At 46.8% G+C, this 27,949-nt stretch overlaps 3 protein-coding genes across 6 annotated transcripts in view; 2 read left to right on the plus strand and 1 right to left on the minus strand.

The window, feature by feature from the left end:
• Positions 1-2,167: 2,167 nt before the first annotated feature.
• eif2ak1 (eukaryotic translation initiation factor 2 alpha kinase 1) lies at positions 2,168-27,865 on the minus strand. Of its 3 annotated transcripts, none has more exons than XM_033040580.1 (15): positions 27,737-27,865; positions 24,041-24,208; positions 23,016-23,152; positions 22,356-22,399; positions 21,022-21,121; positions 19,189-19,269; positions 18,033-18,132; positions 17,870-17,933; positions 14,920-15,409; positions 13,818-13,926; positions 13,619-13,725; positions 6,039-6,156; positions 5,091-5,170; positions 4,040-4,270; positions 2,168-2,608 (listed from the first exon to the last, which is right to left on the minus strand). In XM_033040580.1, the coding sequence occupies exons 2-15, from the start codon at positions 24,147-24,149 to the stop codon at positions 2,456-2,458; spliced, it is 1,923 nt and encodes a 640-aa protein (XP_032896471.1). In that variant the 5' UTR covers positions 24,150-24,208; positions 27,737-27,865; the 3' UTR covers positions 2,168-2,455. The 3 variants fall into 3 exon arrangements, with proteins under 3 accessions (XP_032896471.1, XP_032896472.1, XP_032896470.1); XM_033040581.1 differs by lacking the exon at positions 27,737-27,865 and adding an exon at positions 25,471-25,588; XM_033040579.1 differs by lacking the exon at positions 27,737-27,865 and adding an exon at positions 24,378-24,638.
• Positions 7,548-11,754, plus strand: ankrd61 (ankyrin repeat domain 61). Its single transcript, XM_033040249.1, has 3 exons — positions 7,548-8,204; positions 9,588-9,682; positions 10,160-11,754. The coding sequence occupies exons 1-3, from the start codon at positions 7,953-7,955 to the stop codon at positions 11,175-11,177; spliced, it is 1,365 nt and encodes a 454-aa protein (XP_032896140.1). The 5' UTR covers positions 7,548-7,952; the 3' UTR covers positions 11,178-11,754.
• usp42 (ubiquitin specific peptidase 42) overlaps positions 27,510-27,949 on the plus strand; it is a 69,796-nt gene continuing 69,356 nt past the window's right edge. For both annotated transcript variants that reach the window (XM_033040573.1, XM_033040574.1), the window contains exon 1: positions 27,510-27,636. The gene's annotated coding sequence lies outside the window, so the exon portion shown is untranslated. The remainder of the gene's footprint in view (positions 27,637-27,949) is intronic.

Genomic DNA, 27,949 nt, shown 5'->3' on the forward strand with positions numbered 1-27,949 from the left:
GTCACCCTCCGCTGAGCAGGTGCAGAGAATTCTTCCCATCAATGAAAAATAAAAGTGTTATTATTATTTTTTTAAATGTTGAGAATCTCTCTCCTGTAAATCATTCCATGAAAGCCACACCTTTTCCGGTGGGGGGGTAGGGGTTATAAAACCCGGAAGTGTGGGTGTGGCTCAGTCGCTGCATGATGGGGGAGGGAGAGGTCACGACTCTGTCTGAGCTGTGAATCAACTGAACACACTGAATGTCTACTGAAGTGCGAGTTTGGTGTTTTGTGTGGTTTTATGGTGGTTTCATCCTGCATGAAATGGTATGAAGCTGCATTTGAATTTGGTGGCCTTGCACCCTGCTTGAAGTGGAATGAAACTGCACTTGAATTCAGTGGCCTTGCACCTTGCTTGAAGTGGTAGGAAACTGCACTTGAATTTGGTGGCCTTGCACCCTGCTCAAAGTGGTAAGAAATTGCACTTGAATTTGGTGGCCTTGCACCCTGCTTGAAATGGTAGGAACATGGATTTGAATTTGGTGGCCTTGCACCCTGCTTGAAAAGGAATTTCAAGGAATAGTCATGAGTCAACTGCCAGCCCACCAGCCGTGAGTGACCTGCCAGCAGATCAGGCTTGAGGGACTGAGCTGCCACCCCAAGAACCCATACCAGCACTCCAGAAAGCCCCCCTACTGGCCACCAATATTGGAATTGGTGGAGAGGTGGAATATTGCGTCGGGGGACCAGCCCTCCCGTGTGAACATGGGACCCAACGGGTCCCACTTAGTCTAGTTATCTATATAACTAAAAGTCTCATCTTGACCACTTCCTGGCTGCACTGTATATTGATTTTAGAATAAACGCTACCCTATATCGCTATGATTTTTGGCCATCTTACACAGTCCTCCTCCGCTGAGGCAGCCCCGAGGATTTTTCTGATCAATGAAAAATGAAAAAGTTAAGAGTGTGAAATTGAATGTGGAGAATGTGTGACCTCCACCTGAGATCGGGTCACGGGAGCTGTGCGTCGGTTCTTTCTGCTGCTACAGAACTAATTGGGAGATCGTTGATTGACGCAAGCAAAATCATACAATGGGTGAGTGTCTGTAAAAATGGAATTTGAGCTTGGACATAGATCATGGTAACGGGCCCTTCAGCCCAACAAGTTCATATCCACCATCTGTTCACACGAGGTCTGTGTTATCCCACTTTCTCAGGCACACCCTACACACTTGAGGCAATTTTATAGGGCAAATGGGACTAGCTTAGATGAAGTATCATGGTTGGCATAGACGAGTTGGACCGAAGAGCCTGTTTCCTTGCCATGTGACGACAACACCAAAACTCGCCCGTCTTTGGGATGTGGGAAGAAACTGGAGCACCTGGAGGAAAACCATGGAGTCACAAGGAGATCGTGCAAACTCCAAACAGAAGGCATTTGAGATCAGGATCAAAACTGGGTCCCCGGTTCTGTGAGGCACAGCGCCACCAGCTGTGCCACCCTTGTGTAAATTGTTGTAAGTATAATAAATCATTTTGGGAGCTTGGTATTGAGGAGCCTTTTGCCTGAACCAAACCAACAATGCTACATATGGTTCTTTCTACAAATTAGATTGTCTTTGAGAAGCTCAGCATGTCTTCCTACTATTCTCTGCTGCAGGAAGGAAGAAAATGTAAAGAATAATTTGTAATTCCTACTATTTACAATACAGCCTTGGGGATTTTTCAGATGTAAATGGAAGGAACTGAACAAGGGGAGAAAGGATAGAGTTGAAGGTAGACACAAAATGCTGGAGTAACTCTGCGGGTGAGGAAACATCTCTGGAGAGAAGGAATGCGCAACGTTTTGGATCAAGACCCTTCCTCAGGATAGAGTTGAGGTATGAAGAAATCAGTTTAGTGGGTCAAAAACATTCAAAGACTATGGCACTATCAAGATAGTCCTGTTTGTGGATCTTGAAATTAGTTTAGATTTAGTTTATTATTGTCACGTGTACTGACTTGCGGTGAATAGCTTTTGCATACTGTACAGTCAAAAAAAGGACTGTACATAATAGAATCAAGCTAACCAAGGGTGCAATACTTAGTGCAAGATAAAGTCTAATTAAATATAGCTCGATGGTCTCCAATGAGGTGGATGAGCGGTCAGGACTGCACTCTAGCAGATAACAGCTGGGAAGAAATTGTCCTTGATTACATTCATTAAGACTGGACTTTGAGCTCAAATTTTGTGACTGGGACTTGAACACAACATTATACCTGGAGCCACAAATAATACCGCAAATTTAATGCAGAACGCCTTAATAATGAACCAATAAATAAATTTAATAGTTCATCCCTCACTCCTCTCCGTTCATTTAAATAAACCCGTATATTCGAAGCACATACACCATCAATATTCATGAGGTATTCAAGTAAATTTAAGTAGAAAGAAAGCAAAATAAGTTTCTCTGGGAAATTTATGAAGATCTCTATCTGTTCTCCCCCTCCATGGCCTGTAATTTGACTTGTTCCTTGAGGTGTCGGATTTCCTCTTCCCGATCAATCAATTTCTGCTGAAGACTCTTGATTTCTTGTTCCTGGGTCACCACCTTCTGTTCGAGCTTCCCCTGCAGCGGAGTGAGCTGCGTGAAAAGCAGAGAGGCATAAAGCAAACATTGCAGATGTTTCGTAACTCAAAGCAGATCTGAAACAGCTATGGATTCTCATTGGAAATTACTGACTCACCCCTCAACATTTTAAGAATGTGAAATCTTCATGAGGGCAAAAATCAGTAAATAAACAAGACTAAACACTAGTGACACAAGGAATTGCAGGTTGGAATCTTCAATAAAATACAAAGTGCTGGAGGAACTCAGCATATCAGGCAGCATCTGTGGAGAATAATGATAGGTGAGGTTTTGGATCAGGACATTTTTTTAGACTAAACACTTAAAGCCCCTGTCCCACGATGAGAGTTCACCCAAGAGCTCTCCCGAGTTTAAAAAAAAAAAAAAAAAAATCACTCGTGGTTTGTATGTAGGACCTATGTGGATATCCCGTAGCAGCTCGTAATGCTAACGGCAGGTACTCGGAAAACGCGGTAATTCGTGAAGTTTTTTCAACACTGAAAAGTGTCCAAGAGTTTCCGAGAGTTACCGCGTTTCCCGAGTACCTGCCGTTCGCATTACGAGCCGCTATGGGACATCCACGAGGTTCTACGTACTTACCACAAGTTTTTTTTAACTCGGGAGAGCTCTTGGGTGGACTCGCATCGTGGGACAGGCCCTTAAGATTAAACTGAGTGAGTGAGATTGCTTTGAGGTAAAGGGTTGCAGCCTGACCATAAGACATGGGAACAGATTAGACCAGCTGAGTGCTAGCATGGAAGCAGACCGTTCGGGCCACCAAGTCCATGCCAACCATCGATCGCCTGTTCACACCAGTTCTCCCTGTGACCACGTGGGTTTCCTCCAGGTGCTCTGGTTTCCTCCCACATTCCAAAGATGTGCAAATTTCTAGGTTTATTTGCTTCTGTAAATTGCCCCTATTGTGTAGGATAGAACTACAGGAGATCGTTGTTTGCCACTGACTTAGTGGGCCAAAGCGCCTGTTTTCATGATGTATCTAAAACTAAACACTAATCTGGTACTATTACAATGTTAAGAAACATTTGGACGGGTACATGGATGGGATAGGTTTAGAGGAATATGGGCCAAATGCAGGCAGGTAGGACTAGTACAGATGAGGCAACCTCACTCACTCAGTTTAATCTGAAGTGTTTAGTCAATGGTTCTGATCCATGAAGGCGTGGGCAAGTTGGGTCGAAGGCCCTGTTTTCATGCTGTATGACTAAAATCTATTGTCCAAGATAAAGTGTTATGTTCATACAGACTCTTTCGCCGTGGAGTCAAATAAATACTCAAAATAAAGGGTCTCAACCCAGCACTTTGAGCTTTACTCAATACTCAAAATAGGAAATGTGGCAGTCAATTTCTGCACTGCAAGCTCCCAAAGGACAGTATAATTCTGGCCAATATTACAACAAGTTTAACGAACCAAGGTGTTCATCCTACCTTGAGAGAAGAGAAGAGTTCACTGTCCAACATCTCGTCTGCACTTGGTCTGTAGGAGGCATCTTTGCTGGTTAGCATCTTGATGTATTTAGCTTGGATAGGCCACCATTGGGCAAAGTCCTTAGGGATGTGGCCTTCTCGAAGTGCCATGATTATCTTTGCCCTCTCCATCGCAGTTCCGAATGGATGGAAGAGCTCCAGTAAGATTATGCCAACACTGTACATATCCGACTGAAAGTGCAGATGGAAACACAATAATATTGCAACACAGCAACAGACTGCACACACCAACCACTGCACCATGGTTTACCTATGTGAGCTCTGTTCTCATACCTTTCAAACATCTAAGTGTCTGATCCCATCATCCTGAAATGCATCCTGCAGTCTAATCCCGCAAACAGAACCTTCATCCCACTAGGCCCACGCTGACATTAAACGTAGAACATATACATAGAACAGTACAGCACAGGAAAAAAGCCCTTGGGCCCACAATGTCCATGCCGAACATGATGGCAACTAATCTATTGACTTTAAATTATATTAAGTTCTTAAATCTTAACATTTAAATGTATTTGCGATTTTACAAAATTTGTTCCAGTTCACAACTAGCCTTCGTGATCCACATCCCTCCATTCCCTGCATGTCGTATGCCTACCCAAAAGCTTCTTAAACGCCACTCCACCACTACCCCTTGCAGTGTGTTCGAGGCCCTCACGACTGTGTAAAAACACAAAAAACTTGCCCCATACATTCTCCTTTAAACCTAGCCTCTCTCATCTTACAGCTACAGCTTCAAACCTTGTTCTGAATGTCTACCCTATCTGTGCATTACTCAAAGCTGCAAGCAATATTCCAAATGCGGCCGAACTAAATTCCGATAAAGCTGCAACATTTATTTCTGACACTTATACTGAATGCCCCAACCGACGAAGGCAAACATACCTTTACCACTCTATCGATTTGTGTTGCCACTTTCAGGTAGTTATGAATAATATTTGAATTATAAAGGGCAATTAAATAGGAGGATTCCGGTATAAAAACAGATGTGTACCTTGAAATCATAGCAAGAACCTCTTAGTTGCTCAGGGGAAGCGTATAGACAGGTTCCAACTCCCGAGGTGTGTTTTGAATCTGGGTGAAAAAAAGGACAGAAGGTCAAAGCTAAATACTGAAAAAGGTGACAACGTGCCTTCTCTGGAAATGTTTTCGTTTCAGCTTAGTTTAGAGATACAGCATGGAAACAGACACTTTGGCACATCGCGTCCACGCCGCCCATCGATCACCCATTCACACTAGTTCTATGTTCACACCAGCGGCGACTGCGAAGGGTTGTAGTCCCGACCACGGGGGAAAATGGAGGAGGACTGACCAAACTTTGTGCCTTCCACCACAGTGATGAATGCTGTGGTGGATGATTGTGTTCATTTTTTATTGTGTATTGTGTGTTTTTTTTTAATTGTACCGCTGCTGGCAAATTCATTTCACTGCACTTTATGTGCAAGTGACGAATAAAACTTGACTTATCCCACTTTCTCATCCACTCCTACACACTAGAGGCAATTTACAGAGACCAATTAACTTACAAACCTGCATGTGTTTGAGATTTTGTTGTTTAGTTTAGTTGAAGTTTGTTTAGACCTGAAATGCCACCTCTCCAGGTTCTCCGTATATGCTGCCTGACCCACTGAGTTACTCCAGTTTTGCTCGATTCCAACATCTGCAGTTTTGCTCGATTCCAACATCTGCAGTTCCTTGTGTCTCCGGAGTGAGTTTTCCATTGAACAACATATGTCTACCATTTCCAATACTCTAAAATGCAAGAGGAACTCAGCAGATCAGGCAGCATTTTGCTGATCAGACTGAAGGGGCCCCGACCCGAAACATCATCTGTCCATTTCCCTACACCGATGCTGCCTGACCCATTGAGTTACTCCAGCACTTTGTGTTTTGCTCGAGATTCCAGTGTCTGTTGTTCCTTCTGTCTCCATCCAATACTCACTGGGACCTTCATTCTTGGTCGTCCATGAATCTGACGTCTCAACAATGTCACTGCAGGCCAGTCCGAAATCCCCGATCCGAACGTGGCAGTCAGGAGCATGGAGAAAGATGTTCCTTGGCTGTAACAGAAGGCAGTGTATGTTTGTTTATAAATGAGTCATGAACAAAACTGCTTGCATTCAACCTAGTCCTGCATTCTAGATGATAATAGCACGGCCATCATCCATTCGGTGATAGTGCAATGTCCCAGAGACCAGGACTAATAATCCAGCTGCCCAGTTCAAATCCAACCATGTAGGAAGGAACTGCAGTTGCTGGTTCATACCGAAGACACAAAATGCTGGAGTGACCCAGCGGGTCAGGCAGCATCTCTGGAGAGAAAGAATAGGTGATGTTTTGAGTTTAAAGAAGCATTCAGGCATGAAATGTCACCCATTTTTCTCCAAAGTTGCTGCCAGACCCTCCGATTTACGCCAGCATTTAGTGTCTATCTTAAAATCTAACTGTGGCAGCTGTGGAATTAAAATTCAATTAATAAGTGTTTATCTTTTTGAGAAAAGAACTGGAATTAATATTGACAATATGAATTTACCAAGTTGTTGTAAAAATCCTGCCTGACCCACTGAGTTACTCCAGCACCATGTGTCTCTCCTAACAACTAGTACTCTCAATCCTGGCAGCAAACTGGTAAACCTCTGTACCATCCCCAAAGCCTCCATTCTTCTTGTAGTGGGGTGACCAGAGAAGCAGAAATTATTCCAAATTTGCTCTGACTAATGTTCTATATAACTGCAGAGGAATGAGCAGACCCAAGGACATCAGTTATCTTAAGAATAGCTCATGTTCAGTATAACTAGTTTAGTTTAGTGTTGTTTATTATCATGTGTAGCGAGGTACAGTTAAAAGCTTTTGTTGCGTGCTAACCAGTCAGCGGAAAGACTACATGATTACAATCGAGCCATCCAGTGTAGATACATGATAAAGGGAATAACATTTAGTGCAAGATAAAATCCAGTAAAGTATGATTAAAGATATTCTGAGGGTCTCCCATTAAGTATATAGTAGCTCAGCACCGCTCTCTAGTTGTTGATAGGATGGTTTGGTAACCTGATAACAGCTGGGAAGAAACTGTCCCTGAATCTGGATGCCTTTTCATACTTCTGTATTTCTTACTTGATGGGAGAGGAGAGAAGAGGGAATGACCTGGGTGAGACTGGTCCTTGATTATGATGGTGGCCTTGCCGAGGCAGGGAGAAGTTAAATGGAGCAAATGGATGGGAGGTTAGTTTGTGTGATGGTCCGGGTTGTTCCACAATTCTCTGCGATTTCTTGCAGTCTTGGATGGTGCTGTTCCCAAACCATGCTGTGATGCATCCCGATACGTACAGCTAATGCACTGCCAACTTAGTGGGATCAAAGAGACTTATCACTGTTATGGGCCAAGAGAGAGTTAGATTTAGTTCTTAGGGCTAAGTGAATCAAGGGATATGGGGAAAAAACCAGAACGGGGTACTGATTTTGGATGATCAGCCAAGATCATATTGAATGGCAGTGCTGGTTCGAAGAGCCGAATGGCCTCCTCGTGCACCTATTTTCTATGTTTCTATGGTTCCAATATTCCGCTCAAGAAGGCGACCTGTATTGCGAATTCCGCACGGAACACGAAGACCTCGATGTCACAATCTGCTGCCATCGCAACCTGAAACAAATCAAAATTGTGCTGACACAACTCCCAACAGGAAACGTCTGCCACGTGTCAAAGCTGCGGTGATCCCAACCCGGCTACCGCGAGCGACGGCAGACGATCTCGTCCCTGGCACTTTAAACGGGAAGAGCTCAGGAGCGTGAAAATGTCCCGCTTGTGAATGGCCGCTCTGCGGTGAACCACAGCTGAAGGAACTAATGTTCAAAAAAAATGTGTGAATGCCAGGGCAAGTTTGATGATGTCCACGCCAAGCTTCACGATGCTATAATGAGAGGTGACCAGGGGAACATCACAGCCCTGCTTAAGGTGCATCCTGTCAATGAGCCCATAACCATCTGGAAAAACTGCGCCATGGTGCCCATGTATGAAAATCAGGCAAGTCAAGCAAGGCATAGAACTGTACAGCACAGGAACAGGCCATTCGGCCCACATTGCCATGCTGAACATGATGCCAATTTAAACTAATCTCTGCTAGTCAGCAGAGATTAGTTTAAATTGGCATCATGTTTGGCATGTGATCCATATCCCTGCATATCCATGTGCCTATCTAAAAGCCTCTTAAACACCACTATCATATCTTCCTCCATCACCACCCCTGCAGAAATCCTCTTATTTATTAAGTAACCTGAATAGTTAAGATGCCCCAAGATGCTCCATCTAAGCCAGTCCCATTTGTCTGCGATTGGCCCATATCCCTCAAACTCTTTCCTGTCCAAATGTTTATAGTTTGAGATATAGCGTGAAAACACCATGTCCTCACCGAGCCACAATCACCCGTACATTAATTCTATCCTACACACTAGGGAGAATTTACAGAAGTCAGTTAACCTACAAACCTGTATGTCTTTGGAATGTGGAAGGAAACCGGAGCACCCGGAGAAAAGAGACCCGGTCACAGAGAGAACGTGCAAACTCTGTACGGACAGCACCCGGAGTCAGGACCGAATCCTGGTCTCTGGCACTTTAGGGCAGCAACTCTACTGCTGCGCCACTGTGTAACCCTTGTCCTTGTCAACATTTAAATGTCTTTTAAATGTTGGTAATAGTACCTGCCTCAACTACCTCCTCTGGCAGCACTCTGTGTGGAAAAATCTGCCCCTCAGTTTTCTTTACCTCTCACCTTAAACCAGTGTCCCCTGGTTCTTGATTCCCCTACTATGGGTAAAAGACTCTCCATTCACGCCATCTATTTCCCTCATGATTTTATTCCCCTCCATAAGATTCCGATGTAAAGAAACACCAATTGTTTTGTATCTCCACAAACAATTAAACTCTCATTGCTGCCTGGAATGCTGAATATTTCCTGTCATAGAGAGTCATAGAGTCATACAGCGTGGAAACAGGTCCTTCCTCCCAACTTGCCCACACCAATCAACGTCCCATCTACACTAGTCCCACCTTGCCTGCATTTGTCCCATATCCCCCTAAACCCGACTTATCCACGTACCTGTCTAAATGATTCTTAAACATTGTGATAGTACCTGCCTCAACTACTTTCTCCGACAGCAAGTTCCACACCCTCCTACCCTTTGTGTAAAAAAAGTTAACCCTCAGGATCCCATTAAATCTTTCCCCTCTCACTTTAAACCTTTGTCGTCTGATTCTCAATTCCCCTACTGGGCAAGAAAATTTGCGCATATACCCGATCTATTCCTCTCATGATTTTATACCCCTCTATAAGCTCACCCTTCATCTTCCAGCACCCCTAGTTTGCTCAACCTCTCCCTACATTTCAGGCCCTTGAGTCCTGGCAACATCCTTGTAATTTTTTTTATTTCAGATGTTGGTTATCTGCAGGGTTTTTGTTTGCTTTAAAATTGATTGTCCGATTTCTATCAATCCAAGGGGTTGTCTATTCTCCCGATCCATTTGGCCGCAACGTATCGAAAGGCAAGGAGCCTGGAGTGCTTAATTCAACACAAGGCTGATCTGGAGGCAGAGTAAGTGAGGCAAGTGAGAGCATCGGTCTGCTCTTCAGAAAACGTCACCCATCCTTTTTTCTCCCTAGATGCTGCCTGACCAGCAGAGTTACTTTAGTACTTTGTGTCCATCTTTAACTACAGGGAGAGGTTGTACAGACTCAGACTGATAATAGGGGGGTGAGCAGGGAGAATATGGGATTGTTACTTAAAATTAGAGACTTCACCGTTTATACCAAGCAAAATATGAGGCGCTGTTCCAATTTGCTTGTGGCCTCACTCTGGCAATGGAGAGCCGGGACAGAAAAGTCAGTCTGGGAATGGAAGTTGTTCAGAGTAACAATTGCCAAGTCTACGTTTGGTCTCGCTGAGTTTATAGTTTCTCACAGGTTTTCTTTTTTTTGTAGCTGGCTCAAGGTTGGGGAAGGTGCTCTGGAAATGCAGTTACTTTCTGTTGCAGTTCTTCATGGGTTCTCTCCCTCTCTCTCACTCCCCCAGGGATGGCAAGGGTCGCAGGGCGCTGCACCTCGTCCTCATGCACTGGCCCAACACTGCTCGCGACCGGCTGGTACCCAAGACCAAGTTTGAGAAGGCGATGGCAGCCATGCAGGGCCGTGCCGAGGCTTGCATGCGGTTGCTGTGCCAGCACGGCGTGGAGGTGAACGTCAAGGCCGGCGTCGATAGCCGGGACGGCCCGCTGCACCTGGCGGTGCGGCACGGAGCATGGCCGGCGGTGGCGGTGCTGGCCCGGCACGGAGCCGAGCTGGAGGCCGCCGACCAGCACGGCCTGACGCCGCTGCACATGGCCAGCGGGCTGCTGGACCGGCAGCTGACAGAGGAGCTGCTGGGCCGGGGGGCGCGGGTGGACGCCCGCGTACCGGGCAGCGGCAGTACACCGCTCCAGCTGGCGGTGGGAGCCGCCTCGGGCAAAGCCGGTCGATATCTGGGAGCCGGACTGGACTGCGTGAGGGCCTTGCTGGCGGCTGGAGCGTCGGTGGACGCCCGGGACTGGCGGGGCCGGTCGGCGGCCCATGAGGCCTGCTTTGGCGGGCGGGAGGAGGTGGTCGACCTACTGCTGGATCACGGAGCCGACCTGAGCCTCTGCACCGAACAGGGAGAGTCACCCCTCGCCCTCTTCCTGGAGCGCCGGCCCAACCTGCGTTGCCGCCGGCTGCTGGCCAAGGTGCTCAGCCTCTCCTGCCCTCCCCGCATCCACGGAGCCGGCGGCGGCCTGCCCAGCGGCCTGCTCGGCCCCGAGTCGCGCCGCCACCGAGAGTTCCTGCAGGCCCTGTGCCGGCAGCCGCCTGCTCTCCGCAACCTGTGCCGTGTGGCGGTGCGCAGGGCCCATGGGCGGCACCAGGCCCAGCAGCTTCTGCCCACCCCCGTCTGGCGTTTCGTCTACGGGCACCAGGGCTATGCCGAGGAGCTGGAGGAAGTGGCTGGAGGGCCGGACGAGCGGCAGGAACCAGAGGCCCAGGACCGACTGGACCATAGGATCGGCGGACTGCACCTCTGAACTACCCTCACTCCTCACCCCAGTGAAAGCTCAGCCTCCCGCCACATTAACTGACAAGAACATTTAAAATTTTCAGTCCTCCCCACCTCCCCTCTTTTTCAAGACAATCTTAGGCTGTGAGTCTTTCCACCCAACAATCTGAAAGGGGCATTACAGGTAACAGGGACTGAATTAAGACATATGAGCAGAATTAGCCCATTCGGCCCATCAGGTGTGCTCCACAATCCGATCATGGCCCATCTATTTTTCCTCTCTCAACCCCATTCTCAGGCCTTCTCCCGTAACCATTGACTAGAACCTATCAATCTCCGCATTAAAAATACCCACCCACCCTCCTTTATGCCGGTCTGCATCAGCAGAGACAAACTGCTTTTGTTCCGTGCCTGCAAAATCTAGAAATCAAATAGGTTTTAAGTTGCAAATCTGGAGGAATGGGTGAGGGAATTTCAGTGGTATTTGGGTGGTGGTGGTGAAAGCAAAAACTGTATCCGGGATCTTTTCTGCTTATATACAAGACTTCTCTGTACCCAACATTAAACCTGGATGTGCGGAGGTAATATAAATGAATTAGCATTGAGCTACAGTTTATACTTTACACAGAGGAGGGGGAGGTGGAGGAGGGGGGGGGGGGGGTGGGAGGGGAGGAAGAGGGGGAAGGGGGGAGGGGTTCTGCAATGGCAAAAGGGTGGTAGAATCAGAAATTCACTCATTTATTAAATAACCTAAATATGCAAGATAGAATATAAAACAGTAGCGCAGGAACGGACCCTTCGGCCCACCGAGTTCATGCCAACCATCCATCACTCGTTCATAGCAATTCCATGTTATTCCACTTTCTCATCCACTACCTACAAACTCGAGGCAATTTTGACAAAGACCAATTAACCAACAAACCCTCACGTCTTTAGGACGTGGGAGGAACTCGGCATAGTAGATGAAGCTGATACAGCATTTAAAAGACAGGACACGTATGTGGATGGAAAAGATTTGGAGGGATATGGGACAAGCTGCCAGAGGAGGTAGGTGAGGCAGATACTTATAACAATTAAAAGACATTTGGCCAGACACATGGATATGAAAGGTTTAGAGGGATATGGGCCCAAACGCGGGCAAATGGACTAGCTTAGATGGGGCATCTTGGTCGGCATGGACAAGTTGGGTTGAAGGGTCTGTTTCCGAGGTGTATGGATCTACGACTTTAAAATAGATTGAATAGCTTGATACCACACTATTACGGGGCGGCACAGTGGCGCAATGGTAGCGTTGCTGCCTTACAGCGCCTGAGACCCGGGTTCAATAGTGTCTGTACGGAGTTTGCACAGTCTCCCTGTGACCGCGTGGGTTTTCTCTAGGTGCTCTGGTTAGGCCGTGGGAGGAAACCCACGTGGTCACAGGGAGAACGTGTAAACTCCACACTGACAGCATCCGAGATCAGAATCGTACCGGGGTCTCCGGTGCTGTGAGGCGGCTTTAACAGCTGCACCACTGGCCACCCAAAATAATTAGTGTATCTACATTAAGATAGTCTAAGCCTGCTGAACCTAAAATATAGAGTGAAAATGCAGACTCTGAGACCAATGTTAGACCTCTCCTTCAAAGAGCCAACACAGACAAAATTACTTGGTACCCACAATGATTAAAAATAGTCTTGTACATTTTCTACCAGCACAGGAGGCTGAGGGGAAAACTTATAGAGGTCCACAAAGTCATGACGGGAATAGATAGGGTGAATGCCTTTGATCCAGAGGAGGGGGATCAAGAATCATTGGTTTAAGGTGTGAGGGGCAAGACTTGATATGAACCCGAGGGGCATTTTTCTCACTCAAGGTGTGGTAGATGAGGCTGATACAGCATTTAAAAGACACGGACACGTATGTGGATAGAAAAGATTTAGAAGGATATGGGACAAGCTGCAAGAGGAGGTAGGTGAGGCAGATACTTATAATATTTAAAAGACATTTGGCCAGATACATGGATATGAAAGGTTTAGAGGGATATGGGCCCAAACGCGGACAAATGGGGCTAGCTTAGATGGGGCATCTTGGTCGGCATGGACGAGTTGGGTTGAAGGGCCTGTTTCCGTGCTGTATGTATCTACGACTTTAAAATGGATTGAATAGCCTGTTACCACACTATTACGGGGCAGCACAGTGGCGCAATGGTAGAGTTGCTGCCTTAAAGTGCCAGAGACCCGGGTTTAATAATGTCTGTACGGAGTTTGCACAGTCTCCCTGTGACCGCGTGGGTTTTTTTTAGGTGCTCTGGTTTCCACCCACTCCAAGGAAGCAGAGGTTTGTAGGTTATTTTGGCTTCTGTAAATGCGTAGGAGAGCGCTACTGTTTGGGGTGGTCGCTGGTCAGTGCAGGCTTGGTGGGCTAAAGGGCTTGTTTCTGCGCTGTATGTCTAATATCATCTGACTGAACTTTGTGAGGCAGACTCACCTTCAGGTCCCTGTGCATGACAGCCTTAGAATGGATGTAACGTACTCCCTCGACGAGCTGACGGAATATGTGCATGGTGCAGTCCAATTCCAGCAGAGCAAATTGACCTGAACAACCGCAAACGGTTTCAATGTAAAAGTAGTGACAAGAACCGACTCAGTACAATATATAACGAATAACAAAGAATTAAGCAACTCACATGTAAATTCCAGACCCTCTCGTGCTCTGGTATTCCTTTCCAAAATCCATTCCTGAAGAGACCTTTCACACATTTGCATTTGTATGTGAAGCACAAGATGGAAAGGGATCTAACAAATAAGCAAAATATTCAACACAACTTGTATTTATAAAACTGTTTTCTCAGCCTCTGGACCAGGCAAAAGCAGCAATCAATGTTGTAATCAATGAGATCCAGTGGCCAATTTGTTCAAAGAGAGATCACACACCCAGCAACGAGGTAACCTAGCAGATAAGGGTGGCACAATGGCGCAGCTGGTAAAGCTGCCTCACAGCGCTAGAGACGCGTGTTCGATCGTGACTTCAGGTGCTGTCTATGCGGTGTTCACATATTATCCCTGTGGGTTTACTCCGGGTGTTCCAGCTTCCTCCCATATCCCAAAGACGTGCAGGTTTGTTGGTTAATTAGCCTCTGTAAATTGCCCCTAGTGTGCGGGGAGTGGATGAGAAACTGGGATACCATAGAACTAGTGTGAACGGATGATCTATTCTCGGTGGGCTGAAGGGTCTGTTTCCACGCTGAAACCAAACAACCAAAATGATCTGTGTAGGAAGGAACTGCAGATGCTGGTTTACACCAAAGATAAGACATAAAAAGATGGAGTAACTCAGTTGGTCAGGCAGCATCTCTGGAGAAAAGGAGTAGGTGACCTTTCGGGTCGAGACCCGTCTTCAGATCTTTTTGGAGGCTGGGGCTGGCAGAAACAATGGATCTTGTGAAATATTGGAGAGAGATGGAAGCGGATAATGCCGGAAATAGAAGGTAGGAGGCTATGGAGGGGAGATCGCTGGTGGGATAAGATTAGTGATGGTCTGGGAGATGGTGTTCATCTCTAGGGTTAAGGGGTAGGCATGAGAAAAGAGACAGAATGCTGGAGTAACTCAGCGGGTCAGGCAGCATCCCCCGGTGTACATGGATAGGTAACGTTTCGTGTCAGGACTCTTCTTCAGACTGGTAGTTATGAGGAGGTGTCTGAGAGCTGGAGCCTGGTCTCGGCAATGTCGAGATCAGCCTGCCAGACTACAGTGCCATTTCTCTCGTCAGGGGTTTGATGTTTTCTCACCTTGGAGACAGGCGGCACATCCATGAATGATGAATCACTCTCTGATGTCGAATTACTGCCCGGGTTTACAGACGAACCCGAAATCTCTACATCTTCACATCCTAGTTCTTTGTTCATCTCGAGGTCTTGTGTCTCAGTCTCCAACGCTTCAAACAAGGAGTTCAGTTTATTCCTCCCGTCCTGGCATATCTGTAGCTTAGACTGATCTATGTCGCTGTACATAGACAGATCCTTGGAGTAAAAGCAAGGCAGGTGCCTGCCAAAGTCCTTTATTCCCAGATGTCGATGCCCACTGTTGGTTGGAAGCTTCACTCCACTTGCTTCACCGTGGATGGTGGTTTTCTTGCCATCTTCCTTTGAACTGTTCACAAGCACCTCTTCCGCCACCAATCGGCACCCTGACAAAGGCTCTCCCAATCTCATAGAAGAACTAGGGTCTGCAAAAATGATACTGGAGCCGCTGGTATGTGTGTTATGGACTGCAGGGTCTCTACAGGAATAAATTCAATGCGAGTTATACAAATTTTAAGCACTCGCATATATATGTAAAATCAACTTTCTACCTCATCGGGACTGCCGCGGCTGATCGGCGGGTTGTGTTTACCTACTGCGGCCAGAGTTGTGAAACTTCTGCCCAGCCGGAGCCGGCAGATCCGCTCCCATAGCCGACTTTGTGGGCTGTTGTCTCAACCCCTAGCCCCCCAGGCCATGATGTCTATTGATCAAAACAGATAATCCAGAAAGGCTCTGGAGAGTGGCCGGATGCATGGCAGATACAGTTTAATGTGGATAAATGTGAGGTTATCCACTTTGGTGGCAAAAACGGGAAGGCAGATTATTATCTGAATGGTGTCAAGTTGGGAAAAGGGGAAGTACAAAGAGATCTGGGGGTCCTTGTTCATCACTCACTGAAAGTAAGCATGCAGGTACAGCAGTCAGTGAAGAAAACGAATGGCATGTTAGCCTTCATAACAAGAGGAGTTGAGTATAGGAGCAAAGAGGTCCTTCTGCAGTTGTACAGGGCCTAGTGAGACCACACCTGGAATATTGTGTGCAGTTTTGGTCTCCAAATTTGAGGAAGGACATTCTGGCTATTGAGGGAGTGCAGCGTAGGTTCACAAGGTTAATTCCTAGGATGGCGGGACTGTCATATGTTGATAGAATGGAGCGGCTGGGCTTGTATACTCTGGAATATAGACGGTTGAAAGGGGATCTTATTGAAACATATAAGATTATTAAGGGATTGGATACGCTAGAGGCAGGAAACATGTTCCCGATATTGGGGGAGTCCAGAACCAGGGGCCACAGTTTAAGAATAAGGAGTAGGCCATTTAGAAAGGAGATGAGGAAAACCTTTTTTACTCAGAGTTGTGAATTCCGAATTCTCTGCCTCAGAAGGCAGTGGAGGTCAATTCTTTGGATGCTTTCAAGAGAGTGTTCGATAGAGCTCTTAAAGATAGCAGAGTCAGGGGATATGGTGAGAAGGCAGGAACGGGATACTGAATGTGAATGATCAGCCATGATCACAGTGAATGGCGGTGCTCACTCGAAGGGCCGAAGGGCCTACTCCTGCATCTATTGTCTATTGAACAAGGGTGCCGGAAAAATCGGCAGTGGACCTGTACAAGGAATTCTCGAGCATCAGAGGCTGAGGGGAGACCCGATAGAAGTTTATAAAACGATGAGGCATAGATTGGGTAGATAATTAGTCTTTTTCCCCCAGGGTGGAAATGTCAAATAGCAGGAGGGCACACATTGAAGGTGAGATGTTTAAATGAGGTGTATGAGGCATGGTTTTGGTTCTCACAGTGATAAGTTGGTTTACACAGTGATGACATAGGAGTAGAATTAGGCCATTCGGCCCATTGAGTCTACTCCGCCATTCCATCATGGCTGATCTATTATTCCCTCTCAACCCCATTCTCCTGCTTTCTCTAGTCTAGAGATGGAAAGGAGGCAGGGTATCAAATAAGAGAATATTGAAATGTAAAATCGGAGAGAGGGATGGGGGTAGAAAGGGACGGCGGGGGGACTGGACAGGGTAGTGAGAGAAATGGTGAGCACTGGGGGTAGTGGGTGGAAGCAACAAAGGTGGTGGGGTATCAGCTGCATCTCTACGTGGTGCGGCAGCTGTACAGCTGCTTCTCTACGTGGTGCGGCAGCTGTACAGCTGCGGACTGGAAGTGCCTTCAGAGAGTGGTGAGGACAGCGGAAAAAATCATTGGGACTTCTCTTCCTTCCATCATAGACATGGGGTACAAGCGCTGTCTGATTAGAGCTAAGGGCATTACCAGAGCCCCCACACACCCACAATTTGGACTGTTTATACTGCTTAACTCTGGGAGGAGGTACCGCAGCATGAAGAGCGGGACAACCAGGTTCTGCAACAGCTTCATCCCCCAGGCCATAAGATTACTGAACAATCAACAAAACCGAGGCTGGAACTTTTTAAATATCGACACTTTTTAAAAACTTTTTATATATATTTATTTTACAGAACCATGCACATGAGGCATTTTTATGGACGCACTTAGCACTTTTACTTTTACTATTTACCTGATTTGGAGAGTCAAATGCAACGAAATTTCGTTCAAGGTGCACTGTGTCTAGGTGTATATCTGAATGACAATAAAGTTTTCATTCATTCATTCATTCATTCATTCATTCATTCATTCATTCATTCATTCATTCATACATTGGGTTGTAACCTAACCAAGTGGAATACGAGGTGCTATTCCTCCAGTCTGCTTGTGGCCTCACTCTGGCTGTAGCGAGTTAGCTACAAGTCATGCACCCCGTTCCATCCTTTACTTTAGACTTTATAAATACAGCATGGAAACAGGCCCTTCAGCCCACCGAGTCCACACTGGCGCTACCCCACCGCACTGCTGTATTCACTGGCTAAAGCAGTGGTGAGTTATCACTCATTTTCACTGTAAAAGCTTCTTACCCTCCATCCTCCTGAACAGGAAGACCTTTCAATGCACATAGATTACTTAGCGACACTTGATTACCTGCAGTGAGAAACAGAGAAAGTTCAACAATTAAAATGTGATAGAGAATGGAGTGCTATTTAATTATTTTTTTTAAATAGAGATCCAAGGTTTAACTACTTTTTAAGACCAGATGCTGTACGTGCTCTATCCAGGCAGTGTGATAGCCAACAATGTGTGGATGCTGAAGACCCGCCAGTACCTTTACCTCTCGCAAAACCTGAAACAGAACAAAAGTTGAGACTCTAGTTATACCCCAAAACCCACAATACCTAGAAATAATCACCCAAGATCAATGTGAATGGCTGCATGGATGTAAATTAAAATCTACTTCCAGTTCCTACAGTTTTCTAACGGCATGATCCACAAATTTGAAAGCCTCACAGTTAAGCCACTCAAGTTGGTTAGGGGCGGCACGGTGGCACAGTTGTAGAGTTGCTGCCTCACAGTGCCAGAGACCCGGGTACGATCCTGACTACGGATGCTGCCTGTACAGGGCTTGTACGTTCTCCCTGTGACACGAGTGGGTTTTCTCCGGGTGCTCCGGTTTCCTGCCACACTCCAAAGACGTATATGTTTGTAGGTTAATTGGCTTCGGTAAAATTGTCCCTAGTGTGTGTTGGATAGTGTTTGTGTGCAGGGTTGGCTGGTCGGTGCGGATTCGTTGGGCCGAAGCGCCTGTCTGCGCTATATCTCTGAACTAAACTTAAATTCGATCCTGGCCTCAGCTGCTGCCTGTGTGGAGTGTGTCGTCCCCATGACCGCGTGATTTTCTCCCAGGTGCTCGTTTCCTCCTACACCTCCCAAAAATTCCTTCTCCCCGCTTCCAACCGGCAGGAAACACAGAAGCTTGAAAGCGTCCCGACCCGGAATGCCACCTGTGCATTCCCTCCTCAGATGCTGCCTGATCTGCTGAGTTCTTCCAGCACGTCGTGTTTTGCTCAAAATTACGAATCTGCAGTTCCCCGTGTCTACCAATGGTGGGGAGATTGAAATTGGAGGCATGGAAGAAGTTGGAACTGATGATTGGATTTCTCAGAGAGATAGGAAGTTAGTCAGATAAAAAGTTCTTCATTAGCCAATGAAGAGGCAGTGAACACTAATGTGTAGTAAATAATCTAAAAGCAAAATATTGCCAATGTTGGAAATCTGAAATAAAACAAAAAATGCCAAATGTTCAAAAGCAGAACATACATTTTCTTTTGAGACATGTCTTTTAAGACATGTCATCTTGCTTTGTGAATAATAACACCAGCCTGTAATAAAAATGGAATACCTTCATACAGCCCAATCTTGTAAACTTCTTCATGAGAATTTTCTTCAAAGCGTAGAACTGTCCGTCCAATTTATTCCTGACCTGAAATAAATACAAGTGGTTAACTTATAACATCTCTGACCTATTTAGTTTAGTTTAAAAATACAGCATGGAAACAGGCCCTACGACCCTCCAAATCCGCGCCGACCAGCGACACAATGGGGACAATTTACCAAAGCAAATTAACCTACAAATCTGCACGTCTTTGGAATGAGGGAGGAAACCAGTGCACCCGGAGAAAACCTACAAGGTCACAGGGAGAATGTACAGATTCCATACTAACAGCACCCGAAGTGAGATTTGAGGGCTGTTAGGCAGCAACTCTACCGCTGCACCACTGTGCTGCCCTACTTTCACCACGGATGAAAATGTACATTTGTACATGTATGTTATTTTATTTTGTGGGCCATTACTTTCTTTCCTTTAAACAAGCTAATATCCCAGTGACTTCAATGTATGCATAAAATAATGTAAACACCCACAGGTATAAACTTAAAATTAGAGATAGTGTGTTTCAAGGTTATATTGGTAAAGAACTCGTCACAGAAAGAGTTATTAAAATGTTTCACCCCACCACACAAACAAAACTCACAGCCTGAGGATTCAATATACAGATTGTTGTTAGCTATGGCTATTCAGGGTTGATTGAAAGATAGGGCATGGAAACAGGCTTTTTGGCCTACCAAGTGCTATGCTGAATGTCCATCAACCTTTCAGACCAGTTTGATGTTATCCCACTTTCTCATCCACTCCCTACACACTAGGAACACTTTACAGAGGCCAAGTAACCTGCAAAAACGTGCATGTCTTTGGGATATGGGGGGAGAAAACCGTAGGAAACCCATGTGGTCACAGGGAGAACGTGCAAACTCCACAGAGACAGCACCCAAGGTCAGAATCAAACCAGGGTCTCTCGCGCTGTGGAACCAAGGTGGATAGTTGAATATACTGTTTGGTCATGGTCCAAATGAATGAGAGAACAGATTTGAGGAGCCAAATGACTTCCTTCTCTTCTGATGTACACATAGCTCTGCTATAACTCGTGTTTACATAATGCTAATTCAATATAGCATGACTGGTGAATCGGGTATCACTAATTGTAGTATGCAGGCCAAATAGGTTACAGTGCAACTTCAATCAGGCACTACTGAACAACTTAAAAGTTAGACACAAAATGCTGGAGTAACTCAGCGGGTGAGGCAGCATCTCTGGAGAGAAGGAATGGGCGACGTTTCGGGTCGAGACCCTTCTTCAGACTAATGTCAGGGGAGGGGGCGGGACAAAGATAAAATGTAGTCTGAGACAGTAAGACCCGTGAGAGAACTGGGAAGGGGATGGAGAGAGAAAGCAAGGACTATCTGAAGTTATGAAGAGAGAAAGCAAGGGCCATCTGAAGTTATGTGGAGAGAATGTTAGGTAGACACAAAATGCTGGAGTAAGCATCTCTGGAGAGAAGGAATGGAGAGAAAGTTAGTTTGGAAATTGGCAAGCAGAAAAATGCTGTCTTGGTAAAGAAAACAATCTTGGCACAAAAATAGTGTTTCAATCTAACCTCCCACTGTAGGAGTGAATGCGAAAGTGGGATAACATAGAACTAGTGTGAACGGGTGATCGATTGACAGCGATTTTCCATGCTCTATCTCTAAACTAAATGGAACACCTGATTCCACTAACATTAAGTAAAATAAAACACAAGTGTTTTGCTCAAGATTTCCGCATATGCAATTCTTGTGTCTCTAAACGTCAGCTCTACTTAGATCCGAAGCAGAATCTAGAAATGATTTTGCCATGCACCTTGTACACTTTTCCATAGCTTCCTTTGCCCAGACATGCGATTTCTTCAAATTCACTCACGGACCGAGATGTCTGTCTCTGATAGAGTGTTTCTTTTGTCCTGATCAAAACAAAAATCAAAACGCAACCCATCAATTTTCAGAGTTCTAGTCAACACTTACTAAACAGAGCTTTATCGATGTTTATAGTTGGGAATGTGGACATCGCTGGTAAAGCCAGCAGTCTGTGAAAGTTTCCGGATGATCCTCCTGTCCACATGTGGTCTGTAACTGTATACGACTCCCATCCCATGCCAAGGCATAGATAGGGCGGAGAGTTAGAACTTTATTCCCCAGGATGCAAATAACTGGTTTTCTCTGGCACATCGGAGGCTGAGGGGAGACCTGATAGAAGTATAAATAATTATGAGAGCATAAATAGGGCAGAAGACCAGAATGAAATAAAAATAAACTGCAGATTCTGGTTTATACCAAAGCTGGAGACAAAATGCTGCAGAAACTAAACATCCTCTTCACGGGATGCCTTGCCACATATTTTCATGTCATCAGCAAACTTAAATACCTTACACTCACACTTTTGACTTGCCTTTCACTGCACCTCAATACACGTGACAATAATAAACTTTAAAAGAAAATTAATTCCCAGATAGTTTTATCAACAATATTTTGGGTGGCACAATGGCATAGCTGGTAGAGCTACTGCCTCACAGTACTTTGGACCCGGGTTCAATCCTAACATCAGATGCTATCTGTATGAAGTTTGCCCTTCCTCCCAGTGACAGCGTGGGTTTCCTCCGGGTTCTGCCCACATCGCAAAGGCGTGCAGGTTAGTAGGTTATTTGGTCTCTGTTAATTGCCCCGGTTGTGTGCATGGACTTAATGAGAAAGTGGGATAACATAGAGCTAGTGAATGGGTGATCGATGGTTACCATAGACTCAGTGGGCTAAAGGGCCTGTTTCCATGTTGCATCTCTAATCCAAGGCACCAAAGACTGCAGTGCTGGAACTGTGAGTTAAAAACAAACCACTGGAAGAACAGCGGATCAGGCGGCGTTTGTGGAGGGCATTTGGGTTGAGACCCTTCTTCAGACTTTTGAGTTCCTCCAGCAGTTTCTTTTTCAATACATGGATAATGACATTGCTGTAGGATAAAAGAAAGGAAGGGGGCGGGAGGTGCCTGTTCCCATGCTGTACCTCCAAACTAAACTGCAATATTTCAGTTCCAAATTTTTAATAAAAAGTTTAGAAGCTCAAGGTGGAGGTGTCAGGGATTAAACATACTCTCTGCATCCAGTAAATCCCCGCTGTGCTCCACTCAATGCGTTCAACACCTACCCGCAGAGGATTTGGGAATGGACCTCTTCATTGGTAGCACGTCCCTAGAAAACAGAAAGCAACCTGAGTGTGGTGATCTTCTTCCTATCGAGTCGACACATAAGATTAGAAGTTGTTCAGCCGGAGGTGAACACACTTCTCGGCATCTGCATACAATGGTGTCTGTCTTGTCACTTCTTGTGCGTGGTGGTGGAACAATTGGTGGATGGGGCGAGATGCGAACACTCTTTCCTCGACCCCAGTGCGGTGATGCAAACAGCCCACCTCTCCGCAACTAGGCTGGATCGCCCATCGACCCCTGGCGTCCCAAAGAAAGTTTACCATTTCTCAAGGTGTTTCCCAGTCCATCACACAGACCAGACTCCCCCCCCACCATCGACACTGCACGCTGTCTCGGAAAAGCAGCTGACATAATCAGACTTGTTCCACCTAATCAATTCCTCTTATTATTTTACATAAGATCACCCCTAGAGTGGCAAAAAGAGCCAGCCGAGATAGAACAGTACATCTATGGTGGGACATACAATCTGGGGAGGTGTAGAAAAGAACGTGGTGGGAGTGAAACTAAAATCAGAGTAAATGCATGGTGGATGGTTGGCATGGACTCAATGGGCATTTGACATGGAGGCATTTGATGTTCAGCCAGCAGTACGCACTCACCTGTACCGACAAACCTTTGCTTGCTGCCCACAGCAGTTTAGTAAAGGCCTGATTGTGCTGCAGTCTCACAGTGCTGAGCTCATCACTGAAGGCCATGGGCGAAATCAGGTGCAGCTCTGCAAGCTTCTGGCACAGCACTGCAGCGGGGAGAAAAGTTGCGATGAATGCAACAAGTAGGAAATTCTTCTTGTTGCATAACATATTCTGACAATCTACTGACCAGCATCATGTTTTGCTTAGACATTGTTCCGGTGCTTGACCTCATATTTTATACACCTCTCTAAGATCAACCATAGAGTGGCAAAAAGAGCCAGCTGAGCCAGATAGATAGTTAGAACAGTACATCTATGGTGGGTGGTACAATATGGGGAATAATAGAAAATAATGTGGGAAGAGTGAATCGAAAGTCAGAGTAAATGAGTGGTGGATGTTCGGCAAGGACTCAGTGGGCCGAAGGGCCTTTAGCATGGAGGCCTTTGATGTCAGTCTGCAGTACGGATTCATTTGTACCAACAAATCGTTGCTTTCTGTGTTAGCTTCAACGAAATAAGGAACTAAAGTCAGGCTCTGCCTGACCCATTGACTTTCTCCAGCACTCTGTATTTTATTTCCCCAATTCTAATACAGTTATATAAGAATACATGAATAACAATTCATAAATAAATTCTGATATAATTCTTAGCAGTAGAGATACTGCCTTACAGCGCCAAAGATCTAGGTTCGATCCTCACTACGGTGTTGTCTGTACGGAGTGTCTTTCTGTAACTGCGTGGGTTTTCTCCGGGTGCACTGGTTTCCTCCCACATTCCAAAGATGTGCAAGTTTGCAGATTAATTGGTTTCTGTAAATTGTTGCAAGTGTGGATGATAGAACAAGTGTAGGGTGATTGTTGATCGGCACGGACTTGGTGGGCCGAAGGGTCTGTCTGCACACTGTATCTCTAAACTAAACATCCTGCATCATGGCCGCTGCTCCGTGCTCTAGATCATCTTTGCTCTAGATTTCTCCACACCTTACATACTTACATTTGAACAGGACGGTGGATCTGCGAGGATTTCTCTCGTAAACGAAACAGAGATGTTCTAGAAGTGAGGCCAGAAGCAGCTGGTTGGGAATCGCCACAGTGAAATCCATCAGAGTTGGAACCTCTCGACGACAATCCACCAGATCACATCCCTCCAACAGATCGGATTCTGCCATTGGGGGAAATGCATTTAAACAGTCAAGACACTCTGGCCCACAATCGTGACAATGTCCCTGCCGAACACGGTGCCAAGTTAAACTAATCTCCTCTGTCTCCACATAATCGATATTCCTTGCTTGCACATGTGCCTATCTAAAAACCGCGAACAGCAGGCTTACCGTCGAAAGCAGGCGAGCGGAGGGGTGGCAGGGTGAAGGCCAGCCTGGCCCGGGACTGCTGCCGTCCATCGCCGGCCTCCGCCTCCTCGCAAGGCCGGGGAGGCTCGGAGTCGGGCCCGAGCCGCGCTTTGCTTTCGGTCGACATGAGCGGGGAGGCGGCCGCTGCCCTGGTCCCGGCCAAAGATACTAGAGGTGCTTTTGTCCCGGCCCGTAGGCTGAGGGAGAGAGGGTGTGTGTCAGTAACACGGGGAGAGAGAGGGGAGGTGTCAGTCACACGGGGAGATGTCAGTCACACGGGGAGAGAAAGAGAGGGGAGGTGTCAGCTTCATGGGGAGAGAGAGAGAGGCGAGGGAACGTGTCAGCTACACTGGCAGAGGGAAAGAGAGTGCGTCAATCACACGGAGAGGGAGGGAGAGAGAAAAAGAGGAAGAGAAAACGCGGACTGAAATAGAGAAATAGGGGGTTGGGAGAGAGGTAGTGAGAATAGGGGGGTTGCACGTAAGGTCATCGGGTCAAAGGGCGTGACGCAATGAGCAGCTCAATCCATGTGGAGGACATGGCAGATTCCGGCACACACTGTTAACACACGGAACGCATACCTTCTTACCTGTTAAAAACCGCCAAAATTGTCATTTTCTTGTGCTATAAATATTTGTGGGTGCTGTCATCGAAAGCGGGAAGGTTTGCTCTGAACCCGAGCACCTAGCTGTAAGCGGCCGAAGGAGCACATCCCTCGGGACAAGCCTCACTTTCCTCCCGGGTCAGCGCTGTCCGGCCACGGCTGCCCTCCGACCCGTCTCCCTCTGTGGCCCGCACTGTCACGGGGCTGTGGGTCTGCAGCGCCCACACACGGGGTCGGGATGGAGCGGGGCTGCGGCTCCAGGCAACGTCAGCTACAGCAGAGTTGGGCACGGTCTGCTCCCTCCGCCCACCCAGTCACTGACCGCGCTGCATCGGCACCACAACCTCTTCCTTCCCCCCCGACCCCCTCCTCCTCCTCCCACCCCTAGCCGCAGGGATAGGCGGGTGTGCAACCAGTCCGGATGCTGGGCTAGAAGGGCCCGCTGTGCTGACAGCCATAGTAAATGCTTACCTGCAGTTCACCTCGTGTACTCCAGTTGGCGTTGCATGGCACAGAACGGGTCACGGGTCGAGACCGTGACTGCAAGCAACCTCCCAATAGAGAGAGGGGGTGGGAGAGAGAAAGAAGAGAGAGTGGGGTGGGGGAGAGAGGTAGAGGGAGGAGAGAGAGTGGGGAGGAAGGGAGAAAGAGGGAGTGAAAAGAGGGGGAGGGATATAGAGGGGGAGAGAGAAAGACAGAAAAGAGGGAGAGTGAGAAAGACAGAAAAGAGGGAGAGTGAGAAAGAGAAAAAAGATAGACACAAAATGGTTAACTCAGCGAGGCAGGCCGCATCTCTGGATAGGAGTGGGTGACGTTTCGGGTCGAGACCCTTCAGACAGAGTCGAGGGAGAGGTGTAAAAATGAGACATCAAAAGAGATGTGGAATAGATCATTGTTAGCTGGGAGAAGGTGACAACGAAGCAAACAGATACAATTTAATGGGGCCAGTCAGACTGGTCGGAGAACTAGGAAAGTTACGCCTATGCTGGTTACACCCCAGTGGTATGTCGCTTGGGCAGTTTACACCCCAGCGGTATGAATATTGACTTCTCTAATTGCAAGTAACTCTTGCTTTCCTGCTCACTCCATCCCTCCCTCTTGCTATTTCTCTTTCATTTTCCTTTATCAGTATCTCTTTTGATGCAGGAGTTGCAGTCATAGAGTGATACAGTGTGGAAACAGGCTCTTCGGCCCAACTTGCCCACACCGGCCAACAATGTTCCAGCTAAACTAGTCATGTCCCAGCTCCACTAGTCATGTCCTAGCTCCACTAGTCATGTCCTAGCTCCACTAGTCATGTTCTAGGTATGTTACAATACTTACCTTCAGCGGCGCTGCAATTCTGCCACTGGCCGTGTGCGCGATTTTGGCGCGTTTGAGGGGGGGGGGGGGGGGCGGAGTTAAAACGCGGTTTTTTTCTTAACTTGTCCTGGATTATATTTGGTTGGAGTGCAAGCTTTTGTTGAAGAATCGTTGATTTAAATGGCCATTCATTTACAGGTATTAAACATTAAATTCCTTCCATTTGGCCTATAAATCCATGAGATTTAAAATTTATGTTTTATTGTGTGAATGTTATTAGGACACAGGCTATTTAAAAATGTTAATCTATTCTTAAGAAATTGATAGATGTTTAGATCTAGTAATTGAATTTTGTAATTAGCTTCAATTAGGTAACTAACTAATTATATGCTTTAATTTCAAGTCATCTAAGTAAGATTGTTTCATATTTGTTTCAGAATGCTTCAATCTATAATAACTGAAAATTTATTTTAGTTCTTAATTTTTAAGAAAGCTATGGCCATTTGACTGTCGTCGATCACAGCTTTTGTGTTAAGTCAATGGAAAAGCAATAGAGAACAAGATGCTAATTTCCAAGTATGAAAATGACCATAGCTTTTTTAATACTGAAGATATTAAAGTGAATTAGGTGACAAATTAAACTTCTTTTTATGCTTTATCTGATGGGATAAATTACAGGCTTGATTTTTTAAATCTCAAAATTTTGTAACATTGCTACATGTTCCAGCTACACTAGTCATGTCCTATCTCCACTAGTTATGTTCCAGCTACACTAGTCATGTCCTAGCTCCACTAGTCATGTTCCAGCTCCACTAGTCATCTATTTGCACATAATCAACTCCCACATATCACAGAACCAGAATCATCGCAGCCCACCGCAGTCGTATGGTTGTAATATTCTCCTTCCAGCTACAGCGGCGCTGCCGAGCATCTTTTCGGTTACAGTGTCCTCCTTTCAGCAGTGACAGGCGCTGCCGAGCAGTTACTGTGACGAGGCTGACACCGCATTGCTGCGTCGTTGTCCTCCCGGCGGCGGCGGCGCTGCCGAGGAGAACAGCTCTCCCGCTCCTTGCTGCGACAGCGCACGGCTGCAACCGGTGTCATCCCGGCGGCGGCGGCGCTGCCGAGCAGTTCTCCCGCTCCTTGCTGCGATAACGCACGGCTGCAGCGTTGTCCTCCAGGCGATGGCGCCGCTGCCGAGCAGCTGCTCCACGACCCCGCGGTGAGTTGTGGGTCGGGCCGCGGTGCCCGGATGCGTTTGATTGTGAGCTCGCCCCGTGTCGTAATCGTTGAGGGGGGAAAGCCTTCACCGCCGTCGTGATGGAAACACTCGCGGTATGTACCGGGGGCTCCGGGCGGGTTGGGTAGGAGACTCCTCGCACCCTTATCCAGCGGCTAACCGAGGCCTACACCTTCACCGCGGCACTTCACTTACCGGCCTTGCCGGCGAATCTCCTCCATGGTTACTGAACCCCTTCTCCTCTCTCCCCCCCGGGCCTGTGCTCCCGGTGAGGCCTGGCCAACCCCGCCTTACCCGGGGTGTACCCCCTCCTCCACAAGCCACCACTCGCATCCATTCTCCCCCCCACTCCCGACCCATTCACTGGGGAGAGAGGGACTGAGGGCGGGCGGCCGGCCGGGCGCCCAC

This window comes from Amblyraja radiata, chromosome 22, assembly GCF_010909765.2.
Source record: "Amblyraja radiata isolate CabotCenter1 chromosome 22, sAmbRad1.1.pri, whole genome shotgun sequence".
Classification (NCBI taxonomy): Eukaryota; Metazoa; Chordata; class Chondrichthyes; order Rajiformes; family Rajidae; genus Amblyraja; species Amblyraja radiata.

Bases quoted from the DNA above. Each gene is read 5' to 3' on its own strand.
- ankrd61 (XM_033040249.1), top strand. From the start codon at position 7,953: ATGTGTGAATGCCAGGGCAAGTTTGATGATGTCCACGCCAAGCTTCAC. The intron at 8,205-9,587 runs TAATCTCTGCTA...TATCAATCCAAG, and splicing joins AACATGATGCCAATTTAAAC to GGGTTGTCTATTCTCCCGAT. The intron at 9,683-10,159 runs GTAAGTGAGGCA...TCACTCCCCCAG, and splicing joins AAGGCTGATCTGGAGGCAGA to GGATGGCAAGGGTCGCAGGG.
- eif2ak1 (XM_033040579.1), bottom strand. From the start codon at position 24,522: ATGTCGACCGAAAGCAAAGCGCGGCTCGGGCCCGACTCCGAGCCTCCC. The intron at 21,122-22,355 runs GTAGGTGTTGAA...TGTTTTGATCAG, and splicing joins CATTCCCAAATCCTCTGCGG to GACAAAAGAAACACTCTATC. The intron at 15,410-17,869 runs GTAAGAAGCTTT...TTATTCCTGTAG, and splicing joins CCTGTTCAGGAGGATGGAGG to AGACCCTGCAGTCCATAACA.